At 40.1% G+C, this 18155-nt stretch overlaps 1 protein-coding gene across 1 annotated transcript; it reads left to right on the top strand.

Moving 5' to 3' along the window:
• Window positions 1–1402: 1402 nt before the first annotated feature.
• Window positions 1403–14954, top strand: C5H13orf42 (chromosome 5 C13orf42 homolog). Its single transcript, XM_029603171.1, has 3 exons — window positions 1403–1819; window positions 7916–8063; window positions 14698–14954. The coding sequence occupies exons 1-3, from the start codon at window positions 1403–1405 to the stop codon at window positions 14952–14954; spliced, it is 822 nt and encodes a 273-aa protein (XP_029459031.1).
• The last annotated feature ends 3201 nt before the right edge of the window (window positions 14955–18155 follow it).

An 18155-nucleotide genomic window follows, 5' to 3' on the forward strand; every position in this document is an offset into this window, starting at 1 on the left:
TCTGTGCTAGGGATGTGCACAGCTAAAAGTTTCATTTTCAGTTTGTCCATTTGTTTTTCGTTTTCAGGGCTATATTTAATTTTTGCTCATTTCCAGTAACGTATTGCAGATAGAGTGCACTAACATTTTTGCTTTTCTGGTGCCAAATTTGTTTCATTTGATAACAAAACAAACAGGCTCATTTGTATCACACGATGCACATCCACATTCTGTGAGCTTTTTCTCCATCCTTTTTCAGATGTTGCTGATAGCAACATCTGTCAGAAAAGGAATAGTGAGACTTATTCAAATTGTAATGACTCTATATTATAGAGGCCTTTAAACCTGCATGAAGGGGGCTTTTCTGAGATAGACAGGGCCCTTTGGCAGCCTTTTCCAACATAAGCTATGAATATTTTCACCCAACATGGCAAATGCATTTTGACATTACATTTTCTGTCCTGTGTGAGTGTGAATCAAATTCTTAGTGATTACCAAGTCATAGTTAGGCATTATTTGGCTGACCTTTGTATAGTAAGCTGATCGAACTGTAAGTATTTAGGTGTTTCTTCTAAATATATGTTATGAATATACTTCACTAATAAATTCTATTATTTTTAGACAGAGTAACATTTTCAATACTGTTTTATTTTGTAACCTCTGTTTTCTGATGAATCTTTTGTTCGGAATGCCAAAAAGGATCTGGATATTTGAGCCCACTGCACTCAGAACAAAGATATGTTATCAGATAGCTCTATACCATCTCTGTTACCATAGTGTGTAACACAAGAACCTTTCGGGTAGTCAGGGGTGGAATAATTCTCCAACTCTGCGTTATCTTTGATCTGCTGTTACTGGAATACCTTCTCAACAACACACACACAATCATTTTCCCCGTTAAGAATCCCCTTATTTCTTTCCTCATCACTTAAATTATGCTTGAAATGCTACAAATGGATCGGCTCCATGGTCAGTGCTATTAGAAACCCGATCAATTAACATTACTTAAAAACAGAAGAAGGTAAGACAAAGTCCTAGCGTGGTGCATGGCTGAGACTGAAATCAAGTCAAAAGAAAATATTTCAAAGAAAATGTGCTCCCTTAGCTTGATCATTCTACTTTGGGAATCATTGCATGAAAGACCAGAGGAAGAGAGTTTAACATAATTGCGTACTTAAGGACACTGTTTCATCAACACTAATGAAACAAAGGCGGACTTTAAAATCTTCAATTAGAGCAATATTTCTAAACAACTATCCTGCTATAAGTCTAGGCATTTTCATTCCTTCTAAAATTTGGTAAGAAATACTTCATTACCACTTGCTTTCCATTCAATGCGACGGATATGGATGCTTGTCGTAAACCAAGAAACTGAGAGTGAAGAGGATTAACAGCCACACGACATAAAGAAAAGTGAAACACTATGCTCAGAAAGATCCATTCTATATTTCATCCCAATTCCCAAAGCAGCAATCTGACTGATGGCAGCTCTCTCTATGATGGCACAAACTCTGCCGTGCGGCTGGTGCGCAGTACCTCCATGTACGTGATTGGAGAGGGGCTGCAGAAATCCAGTGAATCTCTAAAAAAATACAAAAGTACCACCAGCATTGAGTCATCAGGCTGCTACCGTTACAAAGAGGAAGATAGAGCATGGATGTACTCCAAGACCCGGGACTGTTTGCAGTACCTCCAGGACCTATTGGCTTTGAGGAAAAAGTATCTCAACAGCCTCCATAACTTAAAATCTATGAATGCAACATCAGCACTCCCCCCTATATCTACCAATTTCTCTAAAGAAGGAAAAAAGCTCTTACCTTCCTCTAAAGGACCTTCTAAGGTAGGTAACATAGTAACATAGTAGATGAATGCAAATAAGGACCAATTGGTTCATTCACTCTCTCCGGTTGTCCTATTTACACTGCCGTAGCCAATAATATATCCCAATTTGATTACCTGCAGGACATTGCATTTTACTCAAGTCAGTTTTAATGTATTCCTTCTTTGGTTCTCTATCATTCTAGACAGATGACCATACTAGTTCTGGTATTTAAAACCAACACCCAGGCCTCTGCCCCAATTTCTTTATCACATTTTTTTTTTAACTTTGTTCTAATTTACTGCCTTCTATTTCTGACCCAAGCATGCTTAAATTCTGTCTCGCTATTGGTTTCAACCACCTCTGCTGATATCACTCTCACAGTAAAGAAGAAGTTCTTCTGTGCTTTTCTCCCTTCAGCTTCATACTGTGACGCTTTGTCCATGAATTCATTTTTCTATGGCAAATTGCACCTTCCGTACTTTAGTAAAACTTGTTAAATATTTGAATATACCTATTATATCCCATTTCCCTTCTTTCCTACAGCAAGCACACTGTAAGTGCCTGAAGCCTCTCTGTGTGGAATCTTTGTAGATGAATGTCCTCACATATCCAGTCTGCATGAAGTTATTTGCCTTTGCCTTGGGATGTTATACTTTTAGCTGCATGTTAAATTGTATGTTAAGCATTAATACTTATGGGCGATGATATTTATTGCTAGGTAATGTTCTCAGTTAGAGGAGGAAATAAGAACTTAATACTCTGAGATGGACCATTAACCTTGCTGAAATAGTACCCCACACGAAGAACTCAATACTGCACAAATAAGAATGTAATGTCTTGAATCAGGTGGAAGGCTTGTAATGTACCTTTCATTCCATAATAGGGAGAAAATAAAATCCAGAAAGCACTTTTATGAAACATCAAAATATATTTCTTTGGCAGCCATGGTACTGGGGTATTTTCAAATAACTGATGCCAGTAATAGTGCCACGACTGTATGTACTGGCCAGGAACAGCTGACAGGCATCAAGTGCTTATTAGTGATTCTAAACAGCAGGCTATAAAGAACTGTGTGTGTGTGTGTGTGTGTGTGTGTGTGTGTGTCAGGGGTGGTGATGGTGAGGGGGAGGTAGTAACAAGAGTTTGGCCTCTAAATATGTCCATTGGTTGGTGCATAGCATGGTTCCTTCCAGGAGTACTGACATACATCCCTGTTCAGATCAGCAAAAGCAGAATGAATGCAAGGCATCTTAGCCATGAAAAAAGCAATATGACAGTCAATATGTACAACATTTTTTTTTGGAAGAAGGTGGCAGGTTACTTGCAGAAGTCAGCTGGATAAAGGATATCTTATATTATGGCATGACTATTGGGGGATGTAGTAATGGAGCCCTTGTACGTGATAGGGGAGGCTCCAGTCAGTGTCCCTAAGCTTGCTGGCCTGAGTGGAAGAGAGTTGTAAGATTATGATACCATGATGATATTGCGGGAGTCGAGGACTGCACGGTGTGATTAATAGAAAGGTGTGGGGTTTGTGCACTGTGAATGTAGTTCCTTCATTGAGAGGAAAGCTGTGAATCAGAATACAGATTATATTGATAAAAAAGGGTTTGTTTGTTTTTATTAATTTGGACACATGCTGATCTTGCATTCCAGCAGTCTCTCTGCCCAGCAGCTTGCCAATGCATTGTAGGTTTCTTTTGTGATTGTAATAAACCCTTTTATTCTGTGTGTATGAATCCTGGAGTTTTCCCCATTGACACCTATGAAGCTGGAGTGAACAACTGTTTCAGTGAGCATGTAGGTGAGGCACTGTGGAAAGTGTGGGCAGGCATTTTTAACTTCTTAACCTTAAACTGTGTAGACATCATGGTCTCAGGATACTCAATGTGTTCTCGCTACTTTTTTAAATAATGGATTGATATCAGTAGATGCATGCTTGAAAAAGGATAATGAGGCTATTGCATAGGAAAATGAGGCAGCTCAATGCAAATTACAACATTAATGCAGATATGATTTCATGAAAAGTAAATGTTGCTCCCGGTCGCAGATGGCTGTGACCTCTTATGGTCACCTCTTTTTTCCCTGTACCAGCGATTCTTGGACGAATGGTGGCCTCCGCCTGCAAACGCTGCTTTCCCCGGCGTCCCCGGGATGGCATGGGTGATCCTATCTGCCATCTTGAATCTGGGATAACCTAGGTATGCGCGCGCGCACGCCAGGTCCTCTCTTGTACACGTCCAAAATAACATTGTCCTATTAATCACAGACAGAGTTGACCGTTAAAGATGGTATGATTATTATGAAATTACTATGTGCTTTTAGTTGCAAGATTTGGTTTTTATATTAATGTTTATCTTATCTTGGGGGTGGAGGGATGAAGGGGTTGGACAGACTTCTCGTATGAGTGATTGACCCCCAATGTTGGAAGTGGTCCACAAGAGGGAAGAGGTGGACAGATTGTTATGGGAAATTAGGGAGGGTGGCTTGGGTAAACATACCTCATGGCTTTTAGATATTATTGATAAAGGGGGACCCCCACAACACTTCTAGCCTTAAATATTTTTCACACATCTAAATTGACATGACTATTCAAGTGTGGGCCCTTAATGTTAAGGGACTGATGTATAAAAATTCATGCAGAATTATCTAGCAAAAATGATGTGTGCAGGACGGTTGCTCTATGGAAGTGGGCTCCACTACTGTGAGACAATGTGTGGTAAGTGGGGAGCTAGCAGTGTGAAGGTAATTGCATGGGTAGTAAATCGAGGGATCTAGCGAACCAAGGTTAAACCCCCAGGGGTGGATTTTAAGAGCCCTGCTCGCGTAAATCCGCCTGGATTTACGTGAGCAGGGCCTTGCGCGCCGGCGCGCCTATTTTCCATAGGCCTGCCGGCGCGCGCAGAGCCCTGGGACTCGTGTAAGTCCCGGGGTTTTTTGACAGGGGCGTGTCGGGGGCGGGGCCGATCGACGCAGCATTTTGGGGGCGGGACGTGGCGTTTCGTGGATGGGCCCGGGGGCGTGGTTTCGGCCAGGGGCGGTCCGTGGGCGTGGCCGCGCCCTCCGGAACCGCCCCTCTGGGAGGCGTAAATCCGTGGAGAAAGGTAGGGGGGGGGTTTAGATAAGGCCGGGGGGGGGGTGGGTTAGGTTGAGGAAGGGAGGGGAAGGTGAGGGAACGGAGGCAGGCTGCGCGGCTGGTGCGCCAACAAAAGTACGCGAACGCGCATTTTTTGAAAATCTACCCCCCAGAGAACAATTTCCTGAGTTATACCGTGTGCTTAGAGATGGCACAATAGCAAAGTGAATGTACCCAACTGCACCAGGTCACTAAGCAGTAGAGATACAATGGTAAAGAGTCACTGTCTCTGTCTGAATGTGGAATTGTACTGTGTTTATTTATTTATTTAAAATCTTTTCTATACCATTGTTAAGTTATATACCATCACAATGGTTTACAGATAGGCACATATAGTAATGTCAAAATCGGGTAATAAATTCTATCAAAGTGCCAATAAGGTTTCGGTTACATAGTTTCAAAATAAAGACTACTTGATAAGTGACATGAATCTTATCCATTTATACATGTAATAGATTAACTTACATGTATAGTACTTTCACTGTATATTTTATCTAATGCTGTGAGGTAATAAAATAATAAATTACGCACAAATTTTTAGCTGTGTGTTGATGTTCTTCTGCCTGCTTTATTTGTTTTCCAATTCATTGTTCTCTATAAAATGCTTGTTTGAAAAGCCAGGCTTTTAAACATTTTTTTAAAAGTTTGAAATTTCTCTGGAATCTAATCTTGCGGGGCATGGTTTTCCATAGTATCGGTCCTGCTAAGGATAGTGCCCGCTCCCTAACTTGAGTCAATCTTGCTGTCCTAACCGAAGGTACAGTTTGGAGGGCTTTATTGGCCGATCTAAGATTTCTTTGTGGGACATGAACATGCAGTGCTGTGTTCAGCCAATCAGCTTTTTCGTCATTAATTAATTTGTATATTGTACATAGTGTTTTGTATTGTACCCTCTGTTCTATGGGTAACCAGTGTAATTCTGCTAGTGTTTCAGTAATGTGATCTCTTTTTCTTTTGCCAGTACGTATTCTTGCGGCAGAGTTTTGTAGAATTTGGAGCGGTCTTATAGTTGTATATGGTAATCCCAGAAACAGTGAGTTGCAGTAGTCAGTACTTGCGAATATTAGTTCTTGAAGAACTGTTCGAAGGTTTGTTGTTAGTAAAGGTTTAAGCCTTCTGAGGACATAAGTTTAGCGTATCCTTCTTTTACTTTTAGTTAAATGTGTTGTTTAAGGCTGAGTTCTGTGTCAATTATAACACAGAGGTTCCGTACTTTCTCAGCTAATTCAACTTTCTGATTATTTTTTTAGTATAATTGGATTTTGAATAATCTCAATGTTTTTTCATTCTAAGTGTAGGAATTCATTTTTTTCGATGTTAATAACTAGCTCCATTTGGTTTAGTATTTGTTTAATTATGTCTAGGTACATGTTTGCTAGATTTAATGTTTTTTCGATTGTGTCATGAATGGGTAGAATTAGTTGTATGTCATCAGCATATATGTAATGTATGATTCACAGGCCTGCCAATAGGTGGCACAGTGGAAGCAGGTAAATGTTAAAGAGCATCACGGACAGAGCTCATCCCTGTGGTACTCCTGTTTGTAGACTTATTTTCTCTGACCTTACGTTTTTGATCTGTACCTGAAAGAATCTGTTACTTAGATAAGATTTGAAACAGGCAATTGTGTTGTTATGTAGTCCTATTTCTTCTAGTTTTTTTAATAGTATAACATGATTTACTGTGTCAAAAGCTAATTCAGGTCTAATAGCACAATAATATAGTGTTTTCCACTGTCAAATCCTCTCATAATGTTATCTGTCAGTAAAATTAGTAATGTTTCTGTGCTGAAATGTTTGCGGAATCCATACCTTGAGGGATACAGTATGTTGTTGTTATCTAAATGTTCTGCTAGCTGTTTTTGGATAGTTTTTTCTATTAGTTTTGCCATTAATGGTAAATTTGAAACTGGTCTATAGTTGCTCAGGATATTAGTGTGCCTATTGTTTTCTTTATAAAGCTATTGTGAATTGTGTGAAGCATGGATTCCTTGAACACAAAGTGTGCTTGTTGCCAAATTATCTCTGAGACTGTATTATGTCTGAGTAAAAAAATTCCTTGGAATGATAGCCATTTGTGTGCTGCTTGTTGACTTTAAAACTTGCCACATGTAAAGTCTTGCTTGCACCAGTAGGGCCTTAAAGTGGGAGCTTTTCACCCTGAAGTCAAACTCTGGTGCCCTTTCGAGGAAGGGGGTTTACACATATAAAGAAAGACTTTTTCCAAACAGGATTATTGGGAATCTGATTATTTAGGAAATATATATGAAAGGGAAACTCTCTTTTCAACACATATTTCAGTATTGAGGCATTTGTATGACACCTATATATCAAATTACACACAGGCACAATAAATCCATTGGCAGGGGAGCAGGAGTTCAAGTAAACTGACCAAAATCATGGAGAGTAGCAGAAGGAGGTCTTGAACTTAAGACTTCTGGTTCCTAGCCTGATAATCTAATAACTAGGTATTTCTATTTTATACTTCTCCCTTCATCAACCTTTTTTAATTTTGAAAGTAATAAAACCGCAGCACCAACCCCCAAAAGAGATCATAGTGTACCATTATTTCAACCCCATTTTGTTAACTTTACATATGCTGTTGTAATACTAACCTAAGTGAGAACAAACCTCCCAGATATCAGAAGCTAAAAGAATTGGGCTTGGTTGCTTTTTAGATGGAGATCACCTAGGAATACTGGGTGCTGTAGGTTAGAGAAGACAATGGCAAACCACTACAATATCCTGCCAAGAAAATTATGGTCACGCTGTTGGGCAACGATTGCCAAAGTCTATAAAAACGGATACGGTACAAAAGATGTATACACATACTATGGTCATTGCTCAACTGCAGTACAAATTGAATTTTTGCAACAGGCTTGATTTATTCAGGGATTTCCCCCATTCTACCCCCGACATAGATAACTGTCGATAAATCACTCCCAGTTTATTTCATTTTCTTATTAATGTTTTCATCAGGGAACCAGTGAAGGAAAAGATTCACGGCCTGCTTCAGACATAATAGATGCAATAGCTTACTTCGACACCATCATTGCAGATTTGGATGCAGAGCGCAGACTGAAAATTCCAGCAATAGACCAACAGAATGTTGATGTTGATTTTGATGGTAAGCGCAGGTTCTACATATTAGCACACTAACTGTAAATCACAGCCCAAAGCTCTTGGTCCATTGTCAAAGTTAAATTACTTTTGTCAAAGAAATGGTACTTTATTTTGGGGAGCTGATTTTTTTTTAACTACAATTTTCAAATCACAATAATAATATGATAAGCGGGCTATAAATAAAAAATATACATCTTTTTCTTTCATGTGTTTCAGGATAAACAGTATTTTATTTTTTTCAGCATAACAAGGACTTTTGCTGGTCTAGATAAAGCTTGTGTGCGCAGGCAGTGACGCTTGCTCAGAATGGTCTTGACCTGGCAGAGCATTTTCCAGTGGCACTGGTTCGGTGGCTCAGTGCCAGTGCGGTCTGCTCCTAAGCAGAAGGATCTGAGTTTTGATTTCCCAGCTCGGGCCTTCCACTCCCCAGGTCAGTCGGGGCTGGAGATACTGGGGAGTCAGCGCCCAGAGTTCCCGGTAGCAGGAAGACACAGTCATCATGCAATGGTGATATCTAGTGGCCAAACTGAGGGCCTATGAACCCTATATCGTAGGCCTTCAATTTGGTGCCGTGGCCCTTGGCTGAGGAGTGCCACTACATTGATTGGACTAAAATAAATTGGGAGGGGATATAAAACAGGGAAAAAATTCTCCAGGTTGATGTAAATGAAGATTCATGATACCAGAGCCCAGTCTTGGTTGAAATTGAACTAGAATCCTAAAAGAGGACAAGAACACTGCTGTGTCAAAAAATGCTTTTCAGGAATAATGTTTCAGAACAAGGGGGATTATGGGTAATAGAATGTTAAAAGGTAAATAATTGCCATCCCCAAAACATTTAGTTTCAGCAAACATAACTTTGATGAGGTTGCCATATACCTCAGTCACGGGTTTTATAGACTAGAAGTCACAGGTGCCATCGTAGAACAGCATCTCTTTTTTTGCTTTGTGAAATTATGAATACAACAACTGAATAATAAGATATTCAAGCTCATTTTATATTTTTTAGAAACTACACTAAATATGAATGTTTTAAATAAGTGAGACATCTTTCCTCTCAAGATTTTATTGCCTATAATCCCTCTTGAACTAGAGCAACAATGCAGACAGAACTGTTCAGTAATAATGCTCCAGTTTTGGTGGAATTGTGGGTACAAATATTTTTTGAGATGGGGAAAGGAGTGGTTTGAAAGAACTGACACTCAACCCTAAAACCCTCTCTTTGTGTATTTTTTTAAATTTTATATTTATTTAAATGTAATTGTCTGTATCTTTCTATAACTTTCTTGTATATAATGAAACATATAAGGATCCACAAAATAGTAACAAAAAAAAAGGAAAAACAGTAAACAAAACAAAAATATTACTCCCTATCCATCCTGAAAATCAATTTTCAGAAAGAGTTGGAAAGAACAGGAGGAAATATAAAGAACTCAATAAAAGGAAAAAAGGCATCACATGATGAATAGCTTTATGTAATAGCATCAGTGATGGACTCAACTAGGGGTAATAGACACTACTGGAGACTTCCTAGAGTCCAGAAAAGCTTTCAATTGGTCAGGTACAAAAAAGACAAAACATTCATTAGCAATCTTAATAATGCTGTTATGCCCGGTCGCAGATGGCTGTGACCACTTATGCTCACCTGTTTCTTTGCTGCATTGTCATCCATTGGAAGAATGGCAGCCTCCACCAGCCACCGTCGACCAGCCTGGCGTTCCTGGGACCACCATCTTGTTCCAGGAATTACTTAGGCGCGCATGCGCATGGGCCACCTTTGTACACATCATGGTGGGAACCTCGGGGGCGTCCCCTCTGGATGACATCACCTGTCTCTTGTACTTAAGCTGACTGGCCCTTCACTGTGACGAGTTAGCAAGGAGTTCCCTCTTGCTGAATTCCGCTCATCCTTGGACTTCCGGTTCCAGATTCTACGTTGGCGTGAGACACTCTAGATATCCGCTCCTCGGGGACCTACTTCGTCTCTGGTTATCTGCTCCTCGGAGGACCTTCCGCCTTGGACTATCTGTCCCGCTCCCCGGGACCTCTCCTGGAACTACCTCTTGTGAGTACTTTATTCTACGGACTTCTACTACTAAGCCTCATTGTGGGATTCTCTATGGTGTACCTCATGCCTCGAGCCACTACCGCTTCATCCCAGAAGGAACCACTCGGTATATCCTGCCTGCAGGGCATTAACGCACCACCGCTATGGGAACCTCAGCTGGGTTCCTGCAACTTGGACTACCTTCTCATTACCACCACTGAGACACATCTCCAGCATACCCCACTCCGCGGGCCACTCCCGGATCTTCTCATCTGAGGTACCATCCTTGGGTATACCCTCTGCTCTGAACTGTACTTTACTACATCTCCCGCTCCATGGGTTGTGCCTTTCTCTTCTTTGAATAAAGACTCTTTTCCACAACTGTGTCTGACATCACTGAAGCCGAGCCTACGGACAGTGAGGTTCACAGGGCTCCTCCCTGTGGGCGGAGACACCTCTCACCTCGGCCCAGGGTTCACACTTTACAAAACATAACAAATGCATTTACAGGGATAGCGAAGCTTAAAGGAAATACCAAGAGCAATAGCCTCCTGTCTCAAAGAGAGAAAGCCCCTCCATTCCTGAGATGTTTTTGGAATATCAGGAAACACAACACTTGGCCATAAAAGAAAGAACCAAAGTTCCTGAAATATAATTTCATGACCCTACTAAAGTCTTGTTACATAACAAACAATACAAGAAGTGTAGCTCGTTCTATAACCTCCAGTCCAGAGTTCAACAGAAAATTTGTGAGATTAAACTCAAAGGAAACATAACCAGACTAACCTTGTGGCAAAGCTGAGTGAAACCTAGGTAGAGAAAAAACTTTATTAATAGATGGAACTTGGTCTGGTGTAAATTTCAAAATTTCCAAGAAATACTTCTTCAGAGTCATATAAGGAGTTTCTCCCATTATTTTAGGAAAATTAATATACTGCAGATTAAAATTGCCTATACTGATTCTCCAAGACTCAGTCAGTCTGGAGAGGGCAATTCTGTCCTTGACCACCGAGGCATTAAAGCTTTGAATATTTTAATATCAGTCACAAGCCCAGAAATCTTATTTTGCCTCTGCAATAAGATCTTCATGTTTTTTTTTTTTTACCAATGGACTCTAGTTTAACAGTCAAAGAACAAACTTTGGATGAGTAGGTTTGAATGGCTGTCCCAAAACTGGCTGTCAGCTCCCATAGGGAGTCCAAAGTAACCACCGACAGTTTAGATAACTTAGAGAGAGACTCACCAATGAAATCAGCAACTCCACAGTGACAGAAGAAGCAGAAAAGGAACCCGGACTGTCCATGAAGCCTCCAACAACCATCACTGGTGAAGAAGACCAGACTTGCCTCTTCTCCAAAGGCGAAAAAAAAAGCTCGAAATGCTGGGATCAAGTTTTCATGGGGCTGCACCACCAATGTTGAACTATCGGTGTCAGCCTGTGACTCAACCAACCGTGAAAGACACTGTCTCTCACAACCAGTGGTGGAAACTGATCCAGAGGGCTAAGAGAAGCCTCGTCCCCTAGCAATACCAGCATTCCTCTATCTCAAACCACAATGGGGATTACTTCCCCCTGGGGTACAGTTATTCCCAGGGATATGAAGATTGTAATAGGCTGCTGACTTGGCAAGTATGAAGGATCTGGGGGAAAGATACAGACCTTGCTTTTCTTTTTGATGGAATTTAAAAGAAAAAGGTAATGAGGAAAAACTTAGGAGCAGCTTAGCACATCCATGCTCATGCTGCCATCTTGCCCCCCCCCCCCTCTTTGTATATTTTAAGAAAATGTAACTAGCATCATGTGCCTTATTGTTCAAACCATTTTTTTTCACAGGGGGAAAAGAGCAGGTCGCATGCTGAATGACTGCTGGTGGAGTTGGGCTAGATCTCCATTATTTATTCATTAAAATGTATAGATCGTTAATAAGAAATATATTGAACTAAGTGGTGTATAAAAAGCTCATTAATATCAAAAGACAGACAATAGTACTTTTTCTCGTGAAGTGAAGCAAATGTAGAAATACAGTGTTCTCCAGTAACAAACTAATTCAAGAAAAAATATGTGAAAAAAGCTGCATGACGACAAACCCATCCCTGGAGTCTTTGGTTTGTCTTGTTTTAGGACATATTATTTGTGTCAGGATGCCTTACTGTACAGATCACTATGCAGAGCAGAAATACGCAGTTGGCCACAAAAATTCATGATACCTCATTATTAGCTAACCTCTTTTCTCTTTCTAAAGAGTATACGAATAAAGGCCTGTCTAAATACAACATATTTTTTAAACTAGAATATGTGGTATTTTGAAGGATGGGTTTCATGACATACTTTCCTGAAGAATTATTATCCACAATCCCTCTGAAACTGGAGAATTCCATATAAAAGATGTTGATCAAGCAGTGGTCAAGGTCAAGGGGAGTATAAGGTAATAAATGTTAACATGAAAATATTTATCATTTCCTGAAATTGTCATTTTTGCCTAGTTTCAGGAAATGTAATTTATGGCTGAATGCTTTATTGGCCAGACACTTATCTGTGAAGGGAGAGTCTGGAGGTGGCGAACAGGAGGGCAAGGATGACTCTTGGTTCTCTCTAACAACCTACTGTTCTTTTCTCAAAAAACTGAAGAACGAAAAAACCATGTCACAAATTGTGTGGTTTAAAGATAGACTACACAGGGAGGGTAATTTTCCATAGCATGCATAACTCAGCACATGCAGGCATAAGTAAGTGAGCCTGAAGTTACACCTGTATTTTATTCCATGAAGCAATTAAGGAGGATTCTTTATTTTTTTTGATCAGTTGGATTTTGCGAATATTCCATATCCTATTATTATGTTGTGTTTAGATTATTACAATTGCTTAGATTTGGTGTTTCCTATATAGAATGTAATTTGGCTGCAGCACATTCAAAAAGCTACGTCAAGGCTGTTAGTTAAGGCAAGATCCAGAGATCATATTTCTCCTATTCTCTAGTCTCTGCGTTGGTTACTAGAGATGTGAATCGGAACTGAAATCCGACCTGATTCTGGTTCCGATTCACATCTATAGAGATGTGAATTGGAACTGAAATCTGAACCGATTTTGGTTCCGATTCACATCTCTATTGGTTACCCATTTGTATCCCTATGGGAGGCCTACCTAGTAACTCGAGGTGAGGGTTAAGTATTAGTGTTGGGGGTTAGGGGCCACTTTCACATTCAACATAAGACGTACGAACAGAACAGTGGTCTCTTGTGAAGATTTGTTGGCCTTCGGAGTGAGGAAACTCACTCCAAGATGAGATTTGTGCAATGTTCTCTCCACCTAGCTTGTTGTTACCCAGGTAGAGAGTCCATCAAGCTAGGTGGAGAGAACATTGCACAAATCTCATCTTGGAGTGAGTTTCCTCACTCCGTAGGTCATCAAATCTTCACAACAGACCACTGTTCTGTTCGTACGTCTCATGTTGAATGTGAAAGTGGCCCCTAACCCCCTACACTAATACTTAACCCTCACCTCGAGTTACTAGGTGGGCCTCCCATAGGGATACAAAAAATACCTTTCTAGGGAGGAGGCACTATGGTAAGGTTCTCTCTCTTTCACACACACACAGCCTGAAACATATGCACATTATAAATTAGCCTGGCTGTGTGCCAAATTTTAAGTGGGCACAAATCTCACTTCTGCTCCATAAATCAGGGGATTTAAAAGGGGCGCACTCTGACGCCATTGATTAGTTCACCTAGTTAAGAAATAGGTTCTCCAAAATACCCTTGTTTAATAGCCTTCACTCCCCCCCCAGTTAGCCCTGACCCTTAAAACCCCACAGATCTGCCTAGTTTTCTTTATTTTCTAACTTACACATCATCTATAGCAGAAGTAAAGATTTGAGCGTGCAGGATTGTGTAAGTATTTATGCGTACGTCTCAGGTTCACACCCCAAAATGCCTACTCCCTTCTCCTTTTTGAAAACTTCCAAGATGTGCACGCTCTGGGAGATACACGCATATTGCGGTGGCTTTTAAAATGCACGAACCTGACATTTTTGTGCATCTCCCTAATTAATGCATGCATTGGGCTTTGAAAATTCACCTTTAAGCCTGTCTCCATCACAAAGCCCATGTCCCCAACCCTACAGTGAGTGGATGTGTGCTGAGCAGGGCTTGGAAGTGTGACTCTCTTGAAGTGGGGGAGAGGGGTTACCTAGGATTTTGTCCCAAATAGGTAGGAACCTTCATTTACATCATGCTTGTTTAGGGTTGGCAACTGACACCATATTTACAGGATAGGCTAGTCCAGTCCTGATTTTATCCAGTTGCCTATATGAACTTGTAATCTAGTTTTTCTTAGGGAAATGAATAGGATCATCAGAATTACAAGTCCCTGCAGGCAGTGTGGTAAAATCAGGACTGGATCAACCTGTCTTGGAAATCTGGAGCCATTTATGAACCCTCTGCTTGTCATATGCTACACGGCTTAAGAAAGCAATTCATTCTGGCTTTTCTTTGGGTTATGCTGACTCAGGTCTTTTTCCCTGACCATTGTGAAGTTACACTTTCCCAAGTCGATTGCTCCTGTTTCCTAATGTTTTCTTCATTTGGTTTTCAGTTGCTACCAGCAGCAGTGAACACAGCTTACATTCCAACTGGATACTACGAACCCCTCGGAGATGCTCGGTGGAAGCTTCAAAGACGGCCAATGCTGAAAGTCAGTCTCACAGAACCAGTAACAGGATGATGAGAAGCCAGAAGAGAATAGAGAGATATCCCATCTACTTACCTAAAGCAGTGGAGGGAGCTTTCAACACATTAAAGTTTAAACCTAAGTCATGTAAAAGAGAAAATAGTTCTGGAGATAAAATTTGATGGATAATGTATAATCAGGTTTCTCCAATGGAGTATAGACACACAAAAGGCTTTCTTTAAATATCAGAATCTTTGGTGTTTGTGACACTTTGTAAAGGATCAACAAGAAGGATGTTGTAGGGTACTTGGGCTTTCAAGCCCTCACAGGCCTCAGACATGCATAACTTCTAGTTCTGAGGATTTAGGATTGGTACAAGGGATCTCTGCACCCCACTCTGAGTTCTCCTCCTGGAGCACTTCAGAATACTGAAGATTACAGTATGTCCCTTGCTAATGTTTCTTCTGCAAAGATTCAGTTCTTTAGGGCCAGCCTAAGAATGATCCTAAGATGATGATCTACACGAGCTTTGGTTACCACATAGACCCCCTTCTTTGGAAGGCATTGGTTCTCTTCCTCACTGCTATTCTGTACTTCAGTCAAGACTCTAGTGCCATACAACAACTGGTAGCATTCACTGAGCTCTGCCCCAGCAGTTCCCAATTGTAGGCACTAAAATTGGTCCTTTATTGTGAACTTGAGTATGAGACTAGTTGCTGACCCAGGGCCTGACCTGTGGTGCAGTGTTTCATGAGACTCTTCAGAGGCAGAAATTGTCTAGTTTTTGTGGGCTTTTAGATACAGAAACAGCAGGAGCAGTAGCACGACTGCACTACTGCGAATCATGAACCTTGTATAGCATTGATGGAGTTTGCCTTCTTCTAGCTGAAGGTCATGTAAAATCCTTGTGCCTGAGTAATATAATTTCTTTCCGGCCACAGTGATGTCTTTTGGATTGTTCATTTTACTTAATGCTAATATTAAACAGCTTATGAATCCATTCTCTTGCACAGAGAATGTAGATGAAGTTTAAGGAATCCCTGCAAGCATCTAATATGGGTAGGTAAAATTTTTAAAAGCAGTAGTACTAGCAAACAGTTCTTTAGATAGCTCAGTTGGCAGAAACAAAATTATTAAGATGCCCTTTGTTTGCTCTTGAGGGCATTCCTAAGGAGATGTTGGTGCTTTTGAAAGCTCCCTCTTCTTGGTCACTCCCGTTGTCATGAATCTAAGTAAACTGGGCCACTGCTGTGCTCATCCTGATGAGAGCTCCATAGAGACATCACACTGACACACAGAAAGCTGAAGAATGGACTCAAAAGGAGAGCTTTAAAAGCCTGGGATGTGACCAGAACAAAAAATGAACGCAATAGCATGGAAATCTTAGAAAAACAGGATATAGTCAGACAAAAGAAAAAAGAAAGGAGACCTTGAAGTAAGTCTAAAAGAGAAAGAAATAGCACCTGGTATGCTCATATTTTAAAAATATTCTGTCAAAACGTAAACCGAAATTGAGAACTGATTATTTATGTAATGATGCATTGAAACTAAGGCATTTTTGTGGTATATTACTATGTGATCTTACATCTATAAATTTGAGGATAAGATGAGAAGGTTTTATATATATCTTATAGATGTAGGATCACATAGTAAATATGCCACAAAAAAATTGAGAACTGATTATTTATGTAATGATGTATTGAAACTAAGGCATATGTAATGATGCATTGAAACTAAGGCATTTTTGTGGCATATTTACTATGTGATCTTACATCTATACATTTGAGGATAAGATGAGAAGGTTTTATATAAATCTTATAGATGTAAGATCACATAGTAAATATGCCACAAAAATGCCACAAAATATGCCACAAAAATGCCATATATATATATATTAAATTTATAAACCCAAACTGCGGCTGCTCCCACGACTCTGTGCTGGCGCCAGCACAGAGTCGTGGGAGCAGCCGCTTGTTTTTCACGGAGCTTCACAGACCGCTAAACAAACTTAACAAGTTGAACATTGCTGGCACAGTAATCAAATTCACTGTCACAACATCTAATGTTTCACTGGAATACCGGTCTCTCTTGCGCATATTCAGCCCTTGAAGAAGGAGCCAGCCTCCGAAACATCAGGATGTCGGCTGAGGCAAGACCGAGTACAATTTTGAGATAAGTGAATATTGCAACAGTATCCACGTGATCATTTCAGCAACAATTGCACAGTGGACAGTGAGCACTACAAAAGTTTGCATTCCAACACTGGGGTACCTAATGATTTTTAAAGCCTACACATAGGCTTCACAGTCACGATAGCCGTATTTTTTTTACAGCATCGTATGAAGGTTTTTCACGGAGCTTCACAGACCGCTAAACAAACTTAACAAGTTGAACATTGCTGGCACAGTAATCAAATTCACTGTCACAACATTTAATGTTTCACTGGAATACCGGTCTCTCTTGCGCATATTCAGCCCTTGAAGAAGGAGCCAGCCTCCGAAACATCAGGATGTCGGCTGAGGCAAGACCGACTACAATTTTGAGATAAGTGAATATTGCAACAGTATCCACGTGATCATTTCAGCAACAATTGCACAGTGGACAGTGAGCACTACAAAAGTTTGCATTCCAACACTGGGGTACCTAATGATTTTTAAAGCCTACACATAGGCTTCACAGTCACGATAGCCGTATTTTTTTTACAGCATCGTATGAAGGTACACTCAGATTATTGACATCCATATAACAGGTCTCTTTTTGAATATATATATATATGGCATTTTTGTGGCATATTTGTATATGTATATGTATGTATATATACATACATATACAAATGGCATATAAATGGTGTGTGTGTGTGTATATATACACACACACACACAAACATATACGCCATTTATATGCCATTTGTATATATATATATATATATATGGCATTTTTGTGGCATATTTACATATACATAAATAAAACCTTCTCATCTTATCCTAAGAATTTACTCCTGCAGCGCACTTTGTTATACTTACAGCTGAGTGTCTGGCACAACAGCATGGGAGGAAGAATCTCAGAACATGACTGAGAAGCTGCTTTGTTTTTTTCCCCCACACAGATTTAAATAAAGGCTCTACTGTGGAACATATCAATGCCTTTTACAAAATTCTGTAGCAAACACCCCATCTGTCATTCATGTCAAGATTCAAACTGTTTACAAAATCACTCACTTTTGGTGAGCCTGAGTTCATGTATGCGTTTGTTGACAGTACTAAAAGAAAATGCATATGATAAAGCTCTAATGAGGAACCACCAATGCTGAGAATTTGTTGCTAATTTTAAGCTCTTAATGAACATAACTTGATATTGATAACAATTACTTTGTAGTTGTCAAT

The sequence above is a fragment of the Rhinatrema bivittatum genome, chromosome 5, assembly GCF_901001135.1.
Source record: "Rhinatrema bivittatum chromosome 5, aRhiBiv1.1, whole genome shotgun sequence".
In the NCBI taxonomy this organism is placed as follows: Eukaryota; Metazoa; Chordata; class Amphibia; order Gymnophiona; family Rhinatrematidae; genus Rhinatrema; species Rhinatrema bivittatum.